At 36.2% G+C, this 23,486-nt stretch overlaps 1 protein-coding gene across 2 annotated transcripts in view; it reads right to left on the bottom strand.

The window, feature by feature from the left end:
• Positions 1-23,127, bottom strand: part of LOC149546288 (uncharacterized) — a 57,484-nt gene extending 34,357 nt beyond the window's left edge. For both annotated transcript variants that reach the window (XM_089791134.1, XM_089791135.1), the window contains exon 1: positions 22,951-23,127. In XM_089791134.1, the coding sequence (XP_089647260.1) occupies positions 22,951-23,071 (121 nt within the window). In that variant the 5' untranslated portion in view covers positions 23,072-23,127. The remainder of the gene's footprint in view (positions 1-22,950) is intronic.
• Positions 23,128-23,486: the final 359 nt, after the last annotated feature.

Genomic DNA, 23,486 nt, shown 5'->3' with positions numbered 1-23,486 from the left:
AATTATTGCTCTAGTGAGTTGCTAGTTATTTCAGCTTCTCCTCTGAAGGTCACTTGTTCTCCTTCTACTTCCTAAGGTTCGTTGTTCTCCTTCTACTGCCTTTTTCTCTCCCTTGTTTCCTTCACGGGGTTTGTAAAGGCCTTCCAATATTTCTCATTCAAAATCGGTTAGACATTGCACCAGTCTCTCCAGGGAGCGACAGTCCTACAGCGGTTCTACACGGCATTCTAAGACTTTGGATTGTTCACGGGTTTACCCCTCTATTACTGATTTCTTTGTGACAAAAAAGGACCCTTAGTCCTTATCTTGTCTTCTCTCTTATTTTGTTTCTTGCTTTTGTTTTTTCTCAGTCACCGCTTGGTGCTTCTACTTTGGCCAGCTCTCCTGTTTGTATGCTCAATCCCATAAACCTTATTGGTTTTTCGTGGACATTAATATTATTATCTTATCTTATCTACGCACCCGGGACAAGGGGACGACGTCTTGATGTTTCGGGCAACACCACTTTGAGTGCCACCTCCGCCAGAGACAACAAGATGTCTCCGAGATGGCTCGACATCCCCTGCGTGGGTGGAGGGGGACGTGACCGAGTCTTCTTTAATGCGGGGGGGCTCTAGGACATCTCCCGCAGCCAGCAAAAGAGGCACATGAAAAAAAAAAAGTTTAAGGCATTTTTTTAATGTTTTACTGTTTCTATTTTTATCATATTGGGTTGTGGGGCCCACTCCTTCCTCCTCCTTTGTTCAAAAGCCTTCTATTCTTTATTTTTATTCACATTTGCATTTCTCATTGTTTGCAACAGCAAGAAGAAGAGTGAAGAGCTGAGATAAGGGTTTGTGAAAGAGTGAAGAAAGCTTTTGCAAGTGAAAAAGGAGAGCCTAGGAGCAAGAAGAAAAAAAGGCGGAGGATTTACCATCTTGTTGAAGGAGTTTTTCAAGCAAAAGGTAGGGTTTTTCACTTGTTTTTCTGATTTTCAAATGCATGTTTATAAATTATTGCTCAATGTTTCTAGTTCTAAATGTGTGTTGTTTCATTTTGTTATAGTTATGATTATCATTCATTCATTAAATCATTTATAAATATTAAATAATAGATTAAGATTCTTGATGTTTCATTTTGCAAATTCTTGTTATTTAATTTTAAATTTTAGAAAATTTAAAGTGGGTCATAGGCTGAAAATTTGTTTATTTAACTTTATTAATTTTTTTTTCATTTTGTGAAATGCAGTGTCCAGATGAGCTCCATTGATACTCATAGTGATGATGAGATGGAATTTCATTCAAATGGTGGCAGTGAATCAGAACATGAACCTGAGCTTGAGGTTGGGGCTAAGGATGATGATGATACCGTTGAGAGGGCTAAGCATGAGAGTGACATTGGGGCTTGGTCAAATCAGCAAGGGGCCCAAACTAGTTTCACTTCCATGGGTATTGATTTTATACTACCTGGTACTCCATCTACTTATTGCCCCTCCCCATCTTTGGCAGAGTGGGCTAGGGGTAAGTTTGATCCACAATCTCCTTTAGAACAATTTGCCACTAGAATAACAAGTAGATCAGGAACAAGTGGCACAAGAAAGTGGAGATGCAATATTTGTGGTGATGTATAGTATGGTAGCATCACTAAAGTGAATGCACAACTCCTCTTTTAGACAGGTAAAAGTGTCTTACCATGTAAGTTTTTCACTGAAACCAGTTTAGAATTGAATTCAACAAGCTTTGGGGAGTTCCGGAGGACTTGGGCCTTCCAATGCCTACTACCTTGGCTGGTAGGCAGCAGATTTAGACTACTCAGGAGGTGCATGAGCAACAAATACAAGGGCAACAACACCGACACATGTCTTCTTCTAGACCATGGTATAGAGCTTCAACTACTACATTGTCAGGGGCAGCCTCCACACCTTCCTCTACTTATAGCTCTATGGGTGTAGCAACAGCCCTGACGAGCAAGGGGAAATGCAGGGCACAGTCTAGTGACAACAACCCTATAGCAGATTTGTTTGCAGCCCAAATGGGAGAGAAGTTAGATGCATGCATTGGGAGAATGTTATTTGCCAATGGCGTTCCACTTCATATTGCTCGATCTCCTTATTTTAAGGAGGCATTTCAGAATTTAGCGAAGGTGGGTTACCACCATATGTACCACTAGGTGAGCACAAATTAAGGAGTAAAATCTTGGATGATGAGTATTCCAAGATTAGTGAGTTCATGGAGACCATGGGGGCTATTTGGGAGGAATCAGAGTGCAGCATTATCATGGATGGGTGGACGGACATTAGACACCATCCACTCATCAATATCATAGTCACATGTACAGATGGCCCATTTTTTCTTAAGGCGGTTGATTGTTTAGGGCATCGAAAAGATGTTGATGCCCTGAAAAGATTCTTCGGGAAACCATTGAGGAGATTGGGCCACAAAATGTGGTCCAAGTAGTGACAGATGCAGCTCATGTGTGCAAAGCTGCAAGGAGGCTTACTGAGGCCTCATATCGGCATATTTGATGGACTCCTTGTTGTGTGCATGCTATTAACAATGCTCTAAAGGACATGGGGAATATTAGTTGGATAAAGGGAGTGGTAAGTGATGCTCGAAATGTGCAGATGTATATCAGCAACCACCACACCTCACATGCACTATTTAGGAGCTTCACTAGGAAGGAGTTCCTAAAGCCAGTTGAGACACAGTATGCATCCTATTTCATTCTCTTGAAGAGAACGCTTGAGTTGCAGGAGCCACTACAACTAATGGTTATGACGAATTGATGGAATAGGTGGGATGGTGCCAAGTCAAAGCAAGGAATGAGGATGAAGGATATAGTTAAGAGTGATGTATTTTGGAGCAATGCAAAATACATTGTCTCTATCATTAGGCCAGTCTTCGAAGTGATCACGTATGGAGATGGGGATGCGTCTACACTTGGAGAGGTGTACGAGTGCATTGATTTTATGCTTGGACAAATGAGGGCAGTTGTGCGAAATAAGTACCCCACATTAGCCTTCTACAATGATCACATTCAGCCTATTATTTAGCGTAGATGGGACAAACTTAACACACCCTTACACATGGTTTCATATGCATTGAATCCGAAGTGGTACATGACTAAGCCTGGTTAAGTTACACCACCTCACGATGATGAGGTGATTTATATTATATAACACTTTAAGACTGTGTCCTAAGACTTAGATTCTTATCATTTTATAAATTAAAATCATTTGCATTAGTAGCATCTTGATTCTTCTATTTGCTAATAATTTGTACTTTTTTATTTTTTCAAGTGAAGGAAAGGTTCTTCAAGTGCATAGATAGGGCGTAAGACCTTGAGACAGCAGCTAAGGTTCGCATTGAGTGGACCAAATTTGCTACTTCTAGAGGTTGCAATCAAGCGGCAAAGGCGGATATCAAGACTATGGCACAAGAGGATCCCATTTTGTGGTAGTCAACTTATGGAGCGAAATCTACAACCACCACACTAGCTATTTGTTTGCTGTCCCCGGTACTTAGTTCCTCAACTTGAGCCTATTTAAGTTTTCACTGTTCATTGTTCAACTTCTAATTCCCGAGTCTCACATTGGCCAATTATTTTTCATCTCAAGTTTCTAGTTCCTCAGTTTCTGAGAGGAATTGGTCTACATATAGCTTCATTCACTCTCTTAATAGGAATAGACTTACCTCTTAGAGAGCAAAGAAGGTAGTGGCTTTACACAATGTGTTGTGTATCGATGACCGCAAGACACGTGTGTACAAGGAGAGCCCAGCATCACGATGGGATGTGGAGCCTAAAGAGCCATCGCAGATTGATGAGGAGGAGGATACTTTAGATCCAACCAGAGGGCTAGTTCGTGTTCCCTTTTCGGCTCTTGATCTTGGAGAGACTGATAGTTCCAATGGCAATGAGTTTCAACTTCCTGCCTCTAGGGGATGATCATCGATCATTGATGTGGCATTTTGATTTGCACTCTTGGAGACTTGTAGTTTTTGTTTGCATTATATACTTATTTTGATATCATGATTCATGGCACATGATACTTATTGTAATCATCATAGTCATAACTCATATGATCATTGACTACTATTAGATAGTAGAATCTAGATACTCATACTAATACTACTGATCTAAAGACTGATATATAGACTAATATTTATTATTTGTTGATGTTCAATGTTCAATGTTCATTGTTTGTTTGTCATTTGATCATGAATCATGATGTTCCAGTTGAAAACTTCGATACAATGTTCAATGTTCAAGTTTTTTCTTTTTTAGTTTTACATCTTTGTATCTTCTATTGTATAATCGTAGTACATCTATTCATAACTAGCATTTTAAGTACCATATATATAGTATATACACCCCTGCTGCCCCCGCCACCGCCACCCCCCCACCCCCCCCCCCCCCCCCCCCCGTCCCTCACCGCCGTCCTCAAATCAAGGCCCCTCTATCCCCCCGTCTCACAGGGCGGTGTAACTATGCATCTAACTGATATCAGAGTACAAAGGAATGAATGTGCGATGATGAGAAATCAATATAAACGCATAGGATAATTAGTAAATATTAATGAGGCAGAAATATTAATGATTTATTGGAGTGAAGGATGACAAGCGATGGCTTACGTAGCATAAAAGGAACATAGGAATGATGATCAAATTAGACCTAATTAACAGGATTGTTAGATGATGAGACTTTCAATTTAGGCAACTTCTTACATACAATTATTGTGATTGATCAAGTGGATCTTGGTAATCGTGCTTCAAGATCCAGCATTCTGAAGCGAGTGAGAGGGCATGTCTAATCATGCTTTTTCATGGTAAATGCAGAAGGAATGGTGAGATGTAAATGCAGTAGTGCAATTGAGTCACATCCCATGAATTGCAATCATGAGAGGAGGATTTAAAGCAAAATAAATTCTATTTAAGGATGGATGAATTGGGTCGGCATATTATCTAATTTGAAGTGTTGAGTTATAGGTGATATTCTTGTATGTGCATTTAAAATGGAAGCAAACTTCACAGTCACCACCAAAACAAAGCAGCAGAAGGGTTTTGAAGGGCCTGCAAGTCATGAAAGGGTTGTAGCTGCCTAAAATGAAGTCAGACAGGATGGCACAGTTGATGATTGGAGTTTTGGGACCAAGATTCCCAGAAAACTTATGCAGTTGGCAGGTCAATTTGGATACCATATCAATGGTGATTGCTTGGGGACTGGTTATGTAGTAACATTATATTAACATATGGTATCCCTTGGTGAAAGTGCGCAACCAATATGTAAAAGAAAAAGTAATTCTTCCTTTCTTGATAATCATCCAGCACATGTACAATCTGCAAAATAATATACACATTCCAAAATCAATCCAATATACTCACAATGGGAAAAACAACAAAAAAGGTGGAATCAGCCGTAAGGGAAATTTTTGGCCATAGAAAGGGGTGGTTGGCCAAGTGGCTGGGTTGCAAAGAGCTGTAGCTTTCGGTCAATAGAAAAGGAAGTGGATTAAAAAAACATGGTAACAGAGGTTGCTAGTTGAATGCATTGAGCAGAAGCTGAGGTGTGCAAAAGTGAGAGTTAGGATAGACAGAATTTTGGAGATTGTAAGGACATTGAGAGGCAATAATCATTGATATTGTGTTGCAGATTTAAAGTAAATAAAATCATATTTCTTTGTTGCAATTAAAAACAGATTGTTGTTTGTAAGTTTTGATATCGCAGGCAAGTTTTGTTCTTGCATAATATGGCATCAGAACCAGAATCTGAGAGCAAAGGTAAAGCACCAAACATGAGTCAGCCTATGCCAGGACCTTCGGAAGGAGGTTGTGTGAACAGACAGCCAACCATGAGGCTAATCACACTCAAGAGTGTAAAGTCCTTCTGGAAGGCTCAAAGGGTTGAGAGCTTAAAGCTGAAAAGTAGAAAGTATGAGAAAGATTCCGACAGAGGAAATGAGAAACTGGTGAAGAGGAGGTGGGCCATGAGGAGGCCCATGTTGATTTCAATTTTGGAGGTATACTAGGAAGGTAGCTTGCAATGTGGAAATTCCCATTAGAGAAGGAGAGTTGCAGCCTGAAAGTGAAAGAAGTATGAAAAGTCCTAATTGGTTGAGAGCTTAAAGCTGCAAAGTAGAAAGTATGAGAAAGATTTCGACAGAGGAAATGAGAAACTGGAGAAGAGGAGGTGGGCCATGAGGAGGCCCATGTTGATTTCAATTTTGGAGGTATACTAGGTGTTGGTTCCCAAAACCGCAGGTTGGAATCCTACAAGCCTTGCCTACTCGATGCTGGGATATCCAACCGGTTAAGGCCAACTTGACGGAACTGAACAATACGGTTCGAGTTCTCTTCACTTCCGGCTCTGCAAAAGCGAGGCGGGTGTACCTAATCCTGGATGAAACACTTATATCCAAGATATTTAAATCAAATCAATTAGAATGCGATTGTGACAAAAGCTTTCAAAATGGCAAGAATTATAGAAAACTTCAAACTTTGTGATTTGTGAATAAATGATTGTATAAATGTGATAATGTTTTAAATAAAGAATAATTAAAGATTAATGCAACAGATGAATATATTATTTCTTCAAATGGAAAGAAATGAAACAATTGCCAGCATATAGATTATGAATTAGGAGTAAAAGACCAGTGCTTAAGTAAATGGGCAATCAGAGTCGATATTATAAGTTGAAATGTACAACTTTATAAAGTTTAATAAATTTAAACTATAAACAACTTTTAATAATTCAGATGTGACAGATCAATTATATAAACGCATTTTAAACTAGTCTAAAATGCACTTTAACTCCTGTGGAGACAAATTAGACATAAATACGGAAACAATAAAATATTTCACAATATCTATGTTTATCAAATTTAAAATGCAATAACGACCTAGTCCACTTATCTGAATATTAAAATATTTATAGAAAATAATTTTAAAACATTTATAAAGGACACAACTTAATAATAATTTAAAACTCCGAAATATAAAATAAATAATTATGCCAAAAATAAAATTGCAATAAAGGCACTCCTTACAGATGATCTATTTACTGCATTTCGATTCCGGAATCGCATATGAATTTGCTCCATAATACAATCCACGGACTTGGTTCAAAAACTTCATTTCTCCGTCAATAAAAGAATACAATACATCATTGAGCATGGTATAGGTAAAAAAAAAAAAAATTAAATATGAATAATGAATTCTATCTCCCCTTTGTACATTACATTACATATATTTATAGATGAAAATGAGGCACCGGTTATATCTTCAAACATCGCACCTCTTCAATATTTTAACAAATTGCTTTTATTAATACTTTTCTAATCTTTCAGGGGCATAAAATATTTCATTAATTCTTCAAAACTGGAAACTTCCCGACTTCAAAACTGAAGAATTCCCAAAGGCATCGCGCAAGAGAAATGGTTCCCTAGGTAATACGATACATGAATCCCGATTCACTCAATATCTTTGAAAAACATTTCCGCCATATATCTTGCTTCATTTTGAATTTCTGCTTCAAAGACCTGCACGACAACTATATTTAACTGTTCCAAATTCTCCCGTGTATGAGTTAGTGATTGAATTCTTCCTTCGGCATTAAGGTCTGCTTCCAGCCATTTCCTCTGGAGAATATCAGACCTGCGATAAACATTAAACACCATTGGAAAAATGGTTAATTATCAAAAATCATGCGCTCAGAGGGCCCTTCCATATGTCTATTCTGCTGACGGCTCTTCCGGCAAACAAATAATTTTGTTAATTCCTTCCGTGTTCGCTGAATATCAGCAAAAGATTATTTCACGTAAATCTCTGTGTGAACCATGCATGCGAAAATCTGAACATTCTCCCTTTATGGCACAGCAATAGGGCACTTTCATTTTGTTTTTTAAAACCGACTTCTGGCTTTTCTCTTCTTCTTTTTTATTATAATAAAATTGTGAATATTGGATACTCGACAATTCCATGGTGACGATCAAATCAGGTTTGATGCTGACATACGATGCAACTTAAATACTGCTGTTTATCTATCCGTAGTTTTCTTTCCGGTGCGATCTTCAAGCCTTTGAATGACAGTGAATTCTAAAGACTTCCAATATTAACTCATTGTTGCTACATATGCGTGTCGCATGACTTCAGCATTTTTGCATCATGACCGCTTTACGTGCCTGACTCTATATTGCTTCCATTGTTTGGATGAGTGCAATGCTTTTGTAATTATTTTATTTTTCTTTTATCAGACCGGGTCCCTGAGGAGTGTGTTGCTGCTCATCATATTGAGCTATCCTTGTTCTGTCTCTGGTTCATAATGGCAATATTCTCTGCAGTTTTTCTTGTATTTACGTTCGAGTTAAAGATGACCAGATTGTTTTACAGCATTCATCCTGAGCCTTAAGGGATTCATTTAGATCACCAGCATAGGATCAGCTTAGATAACCATGCATAATATGTTCAAGCCAATATTTATCTTCTTCTAAAGCCTCTCGATGTATGCTTTCCTCACTTTTAAGAATTGGTGACACATCCTCATCGGAAGGCCCTTCTTCTTGCAAATATAATATCTCATCCAAAGAAAGATCAACCAGTTTCTGAATATTTTCCCTCTGTTCCTTTACTACCTCCATAAATTCTTTTAGACCATTAACAAGTTTTATTCCTTCTTCTTCACCTTTCAACAAGGATGCAGCCTTAACAAAATGAATAAAAGTATGTTCCGTAAATGATCTTAAATCCGAGCATAAAACAGCTTGTTTGTCTAACTGGACCACCATTTTATCAGCATCAACTCTCTGTTGTTCAGTATTATATTCATAATCTCCTCTCTGTATTAATGGAATGATAGTCAAAACCAATTTCTCAAATGATAACAAATCTGATATGCCTTTGATATATGCAAACCTTTTAACATTGCGAGAATGAATTATTATTTTGACCAGTACTTTCTCGTGTTTAAATAGACTATCATCATCATATTTTTCAGAGCTGTTGAATGTGGTCTTGAATCAACTTCAGATAAGGTAGATAATCACTGCTCGTTCACTGACTTATAACACCATCTTAATACTTAGCTTCGTATGTTGCTGTAGGCTTTTATGTCACTGCTACTTATTTCTTTATTCTTTAACAGGCACGCATATTAATTTAATCTCCAGTCAATACTGCATAATGTATAAATTCAGTATTCTGTGCTCACATATTTGCATGCAAACTTCACATCTGCAAAGTATTCAAATAGGAATCTGTAAACAAGCCCTTGTTTGCAGTGAATAATCCTTGTTATGATCTGAAAATAGAATATTGATCTCCAACATGCTTCACGAATGGAAGCTCTAACTTCTGTGAAAATCTAGGCTCCAGATTTCATATTGCTCAGTCTTCAAGATCAAAAATGGAAGCTAGAATTTTGGGCTCCATCACTAGGAAGGTAGCTTGCAATGTGGAAATTCCCATTAGAGAAGGAGAGTTGCAGCCTGAAAGTGAAAGAAGTATGAAGACAAGAGAGGACATGGTCACAATGAATCATCAATAGGTGAATGAAAGTAATGAAGAAGAAATCAGAGATTGAGGTAGTGATAGAAGAGGTAGATTGGAAGGAAGAGATTGGTGAGTGTCTGATACTTGACGATTGTGTGTTGCTTGGAGAGGAGATTGAGAGAATCAAAGAGCTGTTAAGGGCAGCGGCGAAGAAAGTTGCAAGTGGGCGCCGAAGACGACAAAGAAGATGTGAATGCAATCATGGAATTTGAAAGGTTGCAAATGATGAAGATGAGCATAAAGTGGATGTTGGAGACTAGAATTTGTGGTTAAATTTGAAAATGTTGAGTTCAATTTGCCTTTATTTGCAAGGTTGAAAGTAATAGAGAACGCAATTGCAAATTTACATATGGGTATTTAGCATTTGTGTATAGAAAATGTCAAGGATGTTGTGAGATATTTGTGGAGGTGGTTGGTTTGCAGTGGCCAAAATTCCACAAGGAAGGAAAGGAGAACAGACAGTATTCGGACAAGAAGAAGAGAGAACCTTTGGCAGAGGAGGATGGTCTATGATGAACAGAAGTCCACAAGAGGGAAGAGGAAAAGAGAGAGTTTTTGGTTGAAGAGTTTGGGCTATGGTGGGCATGAGTCAACACAAGGGGACAAGAGACTAGGACACACTTGGTGGAGGAGATTAGCAAGTATTCCAGATTAATGTTGGAAGAGGCATGAGCATCCATCAAATCAAAAAGGATAAAATTTTGTTGTATGTTGTACTCATATTTTAGACTCATTGGAAAAGCATTAAATTTTTCAAATGAGTTTACTGTTTTAAAATATTAAAGCAATGACCATCCAGCTCCCACTTGACATGAACCAGAAAATTTAGAATGACAGAAGACATCACAGATGTGACTGAGTAAAGTTTAGGAGGATCGCTGCCATGTGGGGAGAAGTGCAATAGACAAACTGGGAAACGAATGGTTGGGAAGGAGAAAATGGAATGCAGGAATAATTGCATAATAATGAGCAGACAAAGCATGGTAGATTAATAAAATCCAATCAAATGGAAGCAAAAGAGGCATCAGCTTGAATGCACATTATAGAGTGTGGCTGCATAGCCTGAAAAAGGTGAAATCAACCAAAAGGCAAACTTGTGGCCATAGAGAGGGTGGGTTACAAAAAGCTGTCACTTTCGGGGATAGAATAGAGGACGTGGATTAAAAAATGGCAACACAGGTTGCAAGCTGAATGCATTGAGTAGAAATGAGGTGTTCAGAAATGAAAATTAAGATGGATAGAATTTTGAAAAGAGGCCATAATTGTTGATATCATGTTACAGATTTAAAGTAAACAAATCATATTTCTTTGTTGCAATTAAAAAACTCAAAGGGAGAGATTTTGGTGCTCGAAAAGTGTTGACCTTCCAGGCAAGGTCTGTTCTTGGATCAGCCTTCATAATCTATAAACAAGGTGGGTGGATGTCATTGTCATTATGAAAAATATTGTGCATAGGCAAATTGAAACCCAGATAAAATGTGCAGAATTCCTTTTGCATATATAGTACAATAGTGCATGGGATGGAGTGAAAGCAAGAAGTCATCAATAACAGTAATAAGCACTAATACCAGTGGAGAATAATGGATTTAAAAAGGCACTGTGTTGGTTTATAGTTGCAGTGCCATCTGTCTGGGTGATTTGGATACAACTGTCAGAAGCTGCTAATGCATGTAAGGATCCTTTTCACGATGGTTGCGATACAGAATATCATTTGGAAAAAATATTCAATTGCTGCAATGCCAGAAATTTAAAGGTGATACAAAGAAATTCTGGGTGCAGAAGGTACTAAGGATATAAAAGGGTAAAAAAACAAGCTTTAACTGAGAAGAATTCAAAATTAAACTGAAATGGTGGTTAGAACAAGCCTACATGATACACAGTGGCAATATGTATGAGGTTGTTGAATGAAACGATCTTATACAGGGATACAACAGCTTTCGGATATAATTCTGTGCATTTCTAATTTAGTTGGCTTCATATCTACTGAAGTGCAGATGTGTGGTCAACTGCCGGTAGGCTTCTGGTTCAAGCATACAACAGAGTGTTATCTAATTTCTGCATGGTGTCTACTGTGCCGTGTGTATTTTGAATGGTTTTATTGAGTTTTGCATTTAAAAGTATGATGCACCTTTAAAATAGAAGTTAATAATATAAATATCATTTGAAACAGAATATCATTTGGAAAAAATATTCAATTGCTGCAATGCCAGAAATTTAAAGGTGATACAAAGAAATTCCGGGTGCAGAAGGTATTAAGCCTACATGATACGGAGTGGCAATATGTATGAGGTTGTTGAATGAAACGATCTTATACAGAGATACAACAGCTTTCGGATATAATTCTGTGCATTTCTAATTTAGTTGGCTTCATATCTACTGAAATGCAGATGTGTGGTCAACTGCCGGGAGGCTTCTAGTTCAAGCATACAACAGAGTGTTATGTAATTTCTGCGTGGTGTCTACTGTGCCGTGTGTATTTTGAATGGTTTTATTGAGTTTTGCATTTAAAAGTATGATGCACCTTTAAAATATAAGTTAATAATATATAATTAAATAAGAATAATTTTATAAATACAAAATATCTATTCAAGGATAAACAAATATAATTACAACGAGACCAATTGGGAAGATAATCCTGATGTAATTCAGAAGATTAATATAGTCAATATTATAATTATAATAATCAATGCTAACAGAATTGTTAATAAATGATAATGTAAAATGTAACTAGTATTCTTTGTAAACTAATAGTTATGGAGGAGTGTCTTATCAATTATCAAAGGATGCCATGCTAGAAAGTAAAGTCTACCCAAATAACTGAGATGAAGGGGTTGAATCAGTTATGCAATTAAAACAATTCAATATCTTAAATTTGAAACATGTAAACAATAGATGCAACAACCATAGAAAGAGAACCATTCACAATAATACTAGATCTGTTAACTAGGGAAACCCTTCATCAGAGGGAAAACCCCAGTGGGATTATGCCCACAAGATGATGTACTAATATAAAAGCTGCTTGTGAAAGGATGGACCCTGTTAGGATTCAATGAAATACAATCAATACATATGAGTCCCTGTTAAGAGACTTTGAATCCCTGTTAGGAAAATTCCAACCCTGTTAAGAGTCAAAGGGAAGTAAGCTGGACCCACTGTCTAAACAGCTTTTGTACTATCGTCACAAAATAATACAAGTGTGAATCAACAACTGTCCAACAGCAACTCATCTTGCCAAACATAGTCCCTTGTACGCTCACCGTGGCTCAACTGCACCAATCTCTATTCTGATCCAAAAGATATTTGCATTCAAGCTCGCACAATATACATCACATAGATATGGCCGCATATCACCGCTTACAACCAAGGAAAACATCTTTCCTTTATACCAAGTCCTAGAACAAATTATTGAGTCGGCCTAGAGGCTTTCCTAGTTTACAATAATAATTAAGATATTACAATACACATTACATTACAATATTACATCTTTTCAACATTACAATCAATTTGTAGGCTCACAATCTTCATGACTTTTCATACAATGAAGATCTAATTATTTCTTCTTAACCAAGGCATCTCCAACATGTCTTCAACCTTTGTCTCAGCTCGCTCAACCAAATTCCATCTTTGTTAGGAGATAAAATCCAAACAACAATACCCGCTTTCCAGAAATGTTGTCTAAAAGCTGCCTTCACTAAAATCTTCATAACTTTGTTCAATCTTCATATTTTCATACATGCGCTTAACTGTAGCATCTAGACATACTGTAGAACATCTCCTCAAGTGCACATAAGCTGATCTTTAATCCTCAAACCGCATGAAGCCAATCTCTCTCTGTTGTTCTGTCAATCTTCACAAAATAACAAGAGTATTGATATCAATCACAAACTCCGTCATGAATGCAACACATAACCATTGAATCATGTCTCCAGCACTGCTAGGATACTTCCCCACAATAATCCCATCAGCATTCATGCTAACATGTCATCCATTCAATTTTCAAGATATAAAAGTAAGATCTCTCTCAACCCATTCAGCATCATTAGACATTTCTTTTTATTCACATATTCAATATTGCATCTGCTCTTTTGAGCACACTGCCTCTTGACAAACCAATGGCATATGTCACTTACATTGTAATCAAACATTGCCATCATATTTCACATCCTTCAAGACTAGATCAGACACAGCAATACTCTTGCTATAACCAATAATTGAAGACATTGTCGACACATAGCATATTAATCAGATATAGCAATATGAAAGAAATACAAAAGGAAGATGATCATATTACGATATTAGATAGTTTCTATATACTCTCTCTTCTGTCTTTTTCAAATGGTCACTCGTTTTGTAATGTTTTCATAAACTCCTTTTGTTCGTTATGAAAACTCTCTCTCTCTTCAACATGTTTCTATTTCTCTTTGTTCGTTATAGAAACATTATTGAGTGTACTTGTATGTATAGATCATTTATGATCTTTGTTTAATAACACATTCATTCTTTTTTTAATAACACATTCATTATTTTACCATAATATGGTATCAAACCAAATTCTTGGCCTCTTCGAAAAAAATAATTTATTTTTTAAATTATTAGTTTATAAATTTTGAAATATTTGCCTGAGTGTGTTCACAATTTGCATCTTTTTTTCCTCAATTTTTTGCACATCCCTAGTGGGCTTTTGCAGATCTCAACTAGGTTAGTCTTACTTTTTTATGGGTACATTGTTTTTTGTGCCTCAATTTTTGAGCCAATGGAATCAAAATATGACAACAAATTCTATCTGGGTTTTTAAAGCTCTTATCTAGGTGTCTTCAATTTTCTATGTCTTCCATCAATCTGTCTCGAAGTTCATGCCATCTTAGTTTTTTCAAGCTTTTTCATTCAAAACATATCACGTCGTGGCATCTATCACCAATCTTCTCTTGGAAGGTAGTCTCAACGATTCAACAAAAAGAACTACAACACTAGGAAGCAGAGAATGCTGACGATCTTTGAGTATCATTGCCTTGAGGCGCTTGTTCTAGGTACCGAAACTCATTCTGCCATAGTCAATGCTACTCAAGAGTAATTTGATGAGCATAATCGTGAAGCAATTATGCTTATTAAAGCTTTAAGTTATTGATGATCAGCTGCCTCAAGTGTTGTCTGGCAAGACAGTTGCAAAGATCTGAACAACATTGAAGGATCTCCACAAGACATCAGATAAAAGTAGAGCCTTCTTTCTAATAAACATGCCAACATTGCAAAACATGCAGACCTCTCTGATCAACCCGAGGCTGCCTTTTATGCTTTTTGAGGACATTCAAATTTATGTTTTTTGATGATAGATTGACCATTAAGGGAAGGTATTACAATATTAGATAGTTTCTATTTACTCTCTCTTCCATCTTTTTCTAATGGTCACTCTTCTCGTAATGTTTCCTTAAATTCCTTCTGTTCGTTATGGAAACTCTCTCTCTTCATAATGTTTCTATTTCTCTCTTGTTCTTCATTATAGAAACATTCGTGTCTATACTTGTATACATAGATCGTTAATGATCTTTGTTTAATAACAAATTTATTATTTTTCCATAATAGATCTAATATCTTTAGACTATCAATTTAGAAATGATAAATATATCTGTTACTCTTCATAAGGAAGGGGTAAGGAAAGAAAAAAATCAATTGCAATGTTGTTAAGCATTGTGTGACAGCAAACTTTGTTTTAAAACATCTATGAGATTATTATTGATTCACAGAAGGATATATCTTGATCCTACTAATGGTAAGGAGCCTGTGAGTCTAATATATATCATATTTGTATCTATTAATAAGAATAATATTAGAATTATATCAGCTATATTATACACTCAAGACCCATTTACTATTTGGCTTAAGCAAGGATGGTTATAATGTTTCAAAGGAGGGACTTTTATAAATCTAAGCAATGGCTATTTGTCCAAAGATAGGGTATGGATCAATGACCTTAAGCGCCTTGTGGGCATATTCCAAAGAAAGGCAAAAGGGCTTGGATCTGTATACTTTGACAAGGCCGATTGTTGTTGGTATATAGGCAACTTGGATAATACCTACTCTTGTCTTTGAGCTGGAATAATAATAATGTTGGATGAGTATTAATGAATATACAAATAACTTAAACTCATTAAATAAATGAATATTTCTTTTAACTTCAAATATTTGATATTCCTTAATGTGGGATATCAAATTTATGTTAATTTGGTAATAACTGAAACTAAACCCAATTAGGGGACATTATAGAGGGATTGTTATGTAACCCAGGTTGGTGTCCATTTCGTCAATAAAAGCACTTAATGTACTATGTTTTTTTTGCCCAAAAAGTTTTTCTATGCGAAGCTCAGTGTTTGTGACTTGATATTTGCTCTCTCTATGTCTTATGTGGTTTCACGCATCTAAAAGATTAAAATACTGATTTAGAGCTCCCCCCTCCTATCTTAGCATTTTTTGTGTGCTCTTCAGGCTTTACATGTTTGATAGAGGATATTATGAATATAATTTTGTTTTTAATAAGAACTGCCAGTTCTCCCATTTATTGGATACAATTCTTTAGTATATATTAAGTTGCTTAATTCATTCTCTAAATTTGCTTTTAAATGGAATAGCTTGTGTGGATGTATTTCTTTAATATGCAAATGAAGTTACCTATTCACCACACATAGGCCCAACCTAGTTTGCTAATCCAAACACCAATCTAATAGTTATTAAATAGAGTCTGATGGAGTTCTTCAACCCTTGATGACATGGTGTCAATCACAAAAGACCGGCGCATTAGAATGTCGCCCAAACTAGGTGACAAAACAAGCCCAAGTGTTGGGAAGTCAAGCGTCTAAAATTGTGTCACTCAATCACAGAATACGAGTGCGCCAATTACAAGAGAAGAAGGCGCTCACTACCATATAATTATACACCAATTCATAATGCAAAGATTAGCGCCTAGGGCAAGATTCTGGGCGGCTGATTCAGAGGCAAAATACACAATTCAAACAAGCAATTCAATGCCTAAATTTGCAGGTTAAATATTCACAATATTGTAGATAAAAATGTGTCTAGCCAAAAATAATTTGGGCACTCACAGACTATATTCACAACACCAAATTTTGTAACAAGTTGCACACAGCAACAATCCAATTCAATGCCTTTTCCCTTCACAATCTAAATCATTCCAGTACCACAAGTTGTATGCTAGCATGGAGCGTAAATAACATTCCAAATTCAGATATGGAAATCACCAATTTCCTTACATACATACATTAATGTATACACATACATACATATACGCATCCATATGTATCTGCGTCACCCAAAAAAGAAATCTCGCATCCCGCACCCACTTCCCACATCCGCATCCAAATCTATAAATTAGTTAAAAAGTATAAACTTTAGAGGTAATAAATTCTTAAAAACCTCAGTAGGCTCAAACTTAACACGGTATTAATATATTATTACTTATTTAAAGCCTAATCTACTTTTAATAAAAATGTTATTATTTAAATAACTTGCTGAAAAGCAAGAGCAAACTCTATATTTAATACTATTATTTTTTAATATATTAAATTTAATTAGAAATATATAAGATATAGTTTTTATACACTATATTATAAAATAGTTATTTATATATTTTTCTTAATATAATATATATATATATATATATATATATATATATATATATATATATATATATATATATATATATATATTAAATAGGTAATTTTTTTTTATATTTTACTCGTATGGTCACATATTATAGGCTATTGAACTTTTCAATATGGCAGGTGACCATATATTCATTCTCTGCAGATGTCACTGCATGGATTTGATACCTAGAGCTAGTTTGCCTAATAAAGCACCGCATAGACTAACACCTGCAGAGAAAGAAGAATCGAATAAACAAGTGCAAGAATTGCTTGAGAAGGGTTTAATCACAGAAAGTGAGTCCAAACTTAACACAATATTAATATATTATTACTTATTTAAAGCCTAATCTATTTTTAATCAAAATGTTATTTTTTATATAACTTACTGATAAGCAAGAGCAAACTCTATATTTAATACTACTGATTTATTAATCTATTAAATTTATGATATTGCTATCAGGATTTAACTGTGTGATTTTGAGTCAAACTCATTGACCCATGTTTCATGAGTAGTGATTCAACATGAATCCATTTCTCATGAGAATAAATGGAACACTTAGCACTAATTGGATCTAGGTGATGCTCACAGGGGTGAAGCACCGGGACTTCCCAGAAGGTCACCCATCCCAGTACTACTCCAGCATGAGCACGCTTAACTACGGAGTTTCCTCCATGGTTAAACCCAAAGCTTGCAACCCCATTTAATCACTATTAAATTTAATCAGACATATATAAGATATAGTTTTTATACACTACTATAAAATAGTTATTTATATAATTTTCTTAATATAATATAAAATTTATTAAATAGTTAATTTGTTTTTGATATTTTAGTCATATGATCACATATTCTAGGCCATTGAACTTTTCAAAATGGCAGGTGACCACATATTCATCCTATGTAGGTGTCATTGTATGGATTTGATACTTGGAGCTAGTTTGCCTAATAAAGCACCGCATAGACTAGCACCTACAAAGAATGAAGAATTGAATAGAAAGTGCAAGAATTGCTTGAGAAGGGTTTAATCAATAAAATTTTGAGTCCTTGTGTAGTACTTGTTGTATTAGCGCATAAGAAGACTAGGGAGTGGTACTCAAAGGCAATGTTTCTATCTTTGTAGTGGTGGACAGATTTTCTAAAATGGCACACTTCATACCTTGTAAGAAGACATCAAATGCAATACGCATAGCTGATTTAATTTTCAAAGAGATTATGAGACTTCATGGATTGCCTAAGACTATTGTTTCAGACAGAGATACTAAGTTTACTGGTTATTTTTGGAGGACACTTTGGAAGAAGTTGAATACCAAGCTTAAGTTTAGTTCTACATTTCATCCACAGACTGATGGACAAACTAAAGTTGTAAACATAAGTTTGGGTAACCTTTTGAGATGTTTGAATGGAGATAAACCTCCTAATTGGGACTTGGTTTTAGCCAAGCAGAGTTTGCATATAACAATTTAGTGATAAGAAGAACTAAGATTGTTCACCCTTTGAGACTGTGAATGGCATGAGTCTTCGAGGAACTACTAATTTTTTAGCCAAATAGAGTTTGCATATAACAACTTAGTGATAAGAAGAACTAAGATGACACCCTTTGAGATTGTGAATGGCATGAGTCTTGGAGGAACTACTAAGTTAAGGAAATTGGATACTAAAATACAAAATAGTGTTGAGGGTGAAGAATGTGGACTTTATGAAGCATTTGCATGAAGAAGTGAAGAGTAATATGAATGACAATAATCAAGGATAAAAAAAAAGAGTGGATAAGAAGAGAAGACATAACACTTCTGAAGTTGGCAATGAGGTAATGGTACATTTGAAAAAGAACAAATTTCCAGTTGGGACATACAGCAAGTTGAAGATGAAGAAGTTTGGACCTTGTAAGATCTTGAAGAAACATGACAATGGCAATGCCTTTGAAGTTGAATTGACTGATGATATGGATATTTCACCCATGTTCAATTTATTATCTTTGAATACTATGAATATGATGAAGAGCGTCTAATAAGCCTAATTGTCCTAAGAAGAAGATAGAGGGAATTGACAGAATTTTGGATACCAGAGTGTAAAAGTACCAGAGGAAAGGATTACAAAGAGTACTTGGTTCAATGGAAGAATAACCCTATTGAAGATAGTTCTTGGATATCTCAAGCTAAGTTGGATCTTTATTGTACTTCTCAAATCATCATGGCTTCCTAATACATACATCAGTCCTTATTTACCCTAGGAGTCTAATGCAGGAGCATCTTGGATACTTTGGCAATCTTGCATCAACTAATAAGATTTCATTTTTATTGTTACTATCTGTTGTTCGAGGAACAATCTTTGTTGTCATGTTTTCTCTTTCTACGCAGTTGGCTCATTAATGTGAACCTATCGTAAATCTTGTACCTAAGCTCGCAAAAACTCATTCCACCATATGTAGGAGTTATCCTTCTCTATGTTCAAGGCATGCTTGTTTCCTAGCAGCTCAAGTAGCGTCCAAGTTTGGCTTTGACAAGGTTTCGTGTGGCATCAAGGCTTTCTGCGGCCTTGGGGTTTGCTTCTTGGATCACGTGTGGGCCCATCTTTCTCGTCATGGAAGTTAATTTGCTAAGTTGTAAGGTTGCTAATTTCTCCTTTGGGGCAAGACGTATATTTTGTAATAAACTGCTTGACAAGTCGACTTGTGGTCTTGCTAGCTATGCAATTAGAGATATAGGATTAGGACAAGTAGAATGGAGTTAGATAGAAGGAAATAATAAAAGATTTGACTCTGCAAGCCCGAGCTTCTAAGCTCCCAGATTGTAATTTGAATGTATATAGCTGCAACCAAGTAGACCTTATGCCTAGCATGTTGAATGAAGATTGTCTCATCATATTTGCATTGGATTCTTTATAAATTCTTTTGGATTCTCCTATATTGTTGGCTTCCGTGTGTAACACTAGCAAGGGTAGCTTAGGAGTGGTTTTATACCCTCTTGCCTTACGTCAACAAAAGATAACTAAAAGGTAAGGGCGGCTATCAAGCAAGGATAAGAAATGAAATAAGAGTAGGTAATGTGATATATAGAAAGGCATTTCTTTGCTATGCATTTTAATTTACAAAATGAAAAAATAATTAGAATGAAGAAAGAAACAATTCGTTAACAAAATAGACAACAGCAGCACATCACCAATAGATGCTTGATCTAGCCTACATATCGAGCAAACTGAAAAATATTGAAATAAATTTTTGTAAGTCCAAATTTAATGCAGCATTATAATAACCAAGGACAGAGAAGCACTGCTTGTAATTGTTTATTAACTATACCCTATGGCTTTTTTGATGTAGAAAACTTTAAAGTTCACGGCACTGTCAATGATACACCGGTGCAGAAGAATGCAAACATGAAATATATGTGATTGCTCTACCACAAAATATACTACTAATCAATCCATAGTAATTCCAACCATAGAGGGAAGTTCATCTGCGAATGCCAAAATCCTGTGGCTAGGTAAGGATTCTGCATAATACAACACCAGCAGTGAACAAAGAATAAGAACCAGTGAAAGCAGAGTGTTATACAGGGACACGCACCCCCCTCCAAAACCTCGGAGTACCCGTCCCCGAGACATCCCCACACCAGGTACTCAAGTACCCAAGTACCCCCACCTCCGCCATTCGCAACCATGCTGCCGCTAGTATGGGGACTTGGATTTCTATTTGACTTTTTTTTTTAATGTTAATATTTGGTATGTAATATGTTACTATGTTGAATGTCCAATGGTTTTAGTTCATGTTGCAATTTGGCTATGTTCAAGTATTTTAATTTGGTATGTTCTACTGAAACATCATTTCATAACAAGCATTTCAAGTTTTATATGTATACTATACAATACTCCTCCCTGCCCCATCCTCCCCTTGCCACTGTCCCCTGGCCGTCCCCCTGCCGCCCCGAAAATGAGGCCCATTTTCCCCCGTCCCAAAAACTCATTCCAACGTCCTGTCGTACCCCAATACTAGGGTAACATTGAGTGAAAGTTTAAATTTGACCATAAGACATAAAATGACAATACTCCTCTCTGAAATATTTTCAGCATCAAACGTTTCAACCAAGATCAGCAAACAATAATCGGCAGCTGCATGAAAAAACAATAATCAAAAAAGTTGATGCAGCAGGCAAGCTTGATTGGTGGCAAAGACAAAGGCAATACCATAATGATTACTCAGATTCGTTCAACTGCAAACTGCAGGCAAACTCTTGCATTAATTTTGATAATTTTTATTTGCAGATTGGAATCATCAGTTTGTATCCAAAGGGCTTATGGTACTTCAATCCTCAAATTCAGTATTTAGAAAAATAAGCAAAAAGGAAAAGAAGTTGCAGGCTAACAAACAGAAATCTAGGACTTCCATGTGCATGCTAAGGCTCTCTACCATTGAGCTACCAGTCATTTTATTGACCAGGCGCTTTTAGCTATCTTCCTTACTATAGTTGGGGTATGGCTCATCTCTCCAATGCCCCACCTTTTTCCAAACTTTGGCGCTTGGGGCTCTTTGTCTGTCTTGGGGGCCATGTTACTTTTATGACTTGGTCAAAACCCGAAACTAAGAGCTCCCATGCACATTCTAGAATGCTCTACCAGTAAGCTACCAAACCTGTTTGGACCGAAGCTTTTAGGTAGGCTCCTATTTATGGTTTGGATGCAACAAATTTCTCCAAGTGATAAGAGCTCACTAAAACCAATTAGTGATGCTAATGAACTGTTGATATTTAAGCACATTAAGTAAAAAGGTGAGAAACTGAGAATCACTTTGGAAACTAGGGCTTCAATTATCCTAAGCTCTGTTATACATGTGATTTAGCTAAAAATGAAATAATACAGGGTCTGTTCAATTCTCAAAATAAATGGTGTTACTAAACATTACCAGAGTGCACTACAGTGATCAAGTGACAAATAGAAATCAAAGCCCTCTGAGATCCTTAATATGTAGATGAAAACCTAAGGTTTCCTTGCCCACTTGTTAAAGCTTCATTTGATTGAAACTGTGCTTTGAGCCACAAAAAATCCTAACTGCATGTTTCGCAATGACTTTAGTCTTTAATTATTCGACAATTTCTTTAAAATGGATTTATAATCCCCTAAGTGGAAAATACATTACATCCGATATGAGTTTTGGCACCTTTATTTCTTCCACGCAACCCTCAACCCATCATGTCTCCAATTACCATTACATTGCTATAATTATAGAAAAATACCATACTGAAACCAAATTTCTTAAAACTTCTAAGGTGCGCAACATTGTGTAATCAGTTCGCGTCCTAATAATTGATTTCGGGAGAGTAAAAGCGACAGAAAAAATATGTTTGAAGTTACAGAATAGAGTCTAAATGTTTGACAAATGCTCAGATAAACCGATCCAATTAAGCGACAAAAAATGCCATGACCCTTAGGTACAAAATACAAGAACATATTTCGCAAAAAATTTAAAACATCGATATAGACAGTACAATGCCATAGGAGAACCCGTTTTCTAAAATCTCGTAACCTACGAAATAATTCATTCAATATGCACGGCACTGTATGATCAGGTCCATGCCCTAGTAATTGATTCAAATCAAGATCTCCAAAAACTGAAGAAGAGGACAATAGACTGTAATACATTTCAGATGATAGTTAATATAGTGAGAAAATAGCGTAAAATTTATCAACCGCCTAAAATAGAATAAACCTGGGGGAAAAATGCAGAAAAGCATTTCTACCAAAATCCAAAACCCTAACTAGAAAATACGAAGAAATGTCTAACCTGATGCAAATCCTCGACTGGCATTTAGATGGGAAACGCGGTGAGAAACGCATTGACTAAGAGGCGAAGAAAGGCGTAGGGCCTGACCAATGGATCGAAGTTGTGGCGCCGCCATTGACATTGCTCTTTTTCTCTACTGATGAGCATTCACAGTTTATTAAAACCAAGATCGCTCTTATGTAATGTTTTTGAAAGGTAGTTAAATATTTTGACGAGTTTGGGGAGAGCATACCCACTAAGGGCCCCTTTGGTGAGCGGTATTTTGGAATTTGCTGATCTGAAAATTTATGTTTTCTAAAATTTAAAAAAATGGAATAGGAATACGTATTTCAATAACACCTATTGCAAAATTCCATTTTTGGGCCAAAAATGGAATACGTATTCCATTTTTACTTCATCTTCCAATCCCGTTTTGGTGCATCCAAACAAGGAATTCAAACTTTTTGGAATACGTATTTCTATTCCGCTCACCAAACGGGCCCTAAATTTCGAAATGGATAATTACGATGGAGAGAATTTCCATGTGGTAGGTACTA

This window comes from Cupressus sempervirens, chromosome 7 (assembly GCF_028749045.1).
Source record: "Cupressus sempervirens isolate cs-2001-9-10 chromosome 7, ASM2874904v1, whole genome shotgun sequence".
Taxonomy (NCBI): Eukaryota; Viridiplantae; Streptophyta; class Pinopsida; order Cupressales; family Cupressaceae; genus Cupressus; species Cupressus sempervirens.
This window is presented reverse-complemented; position numbering and strand designations above follow the sequence as displayed.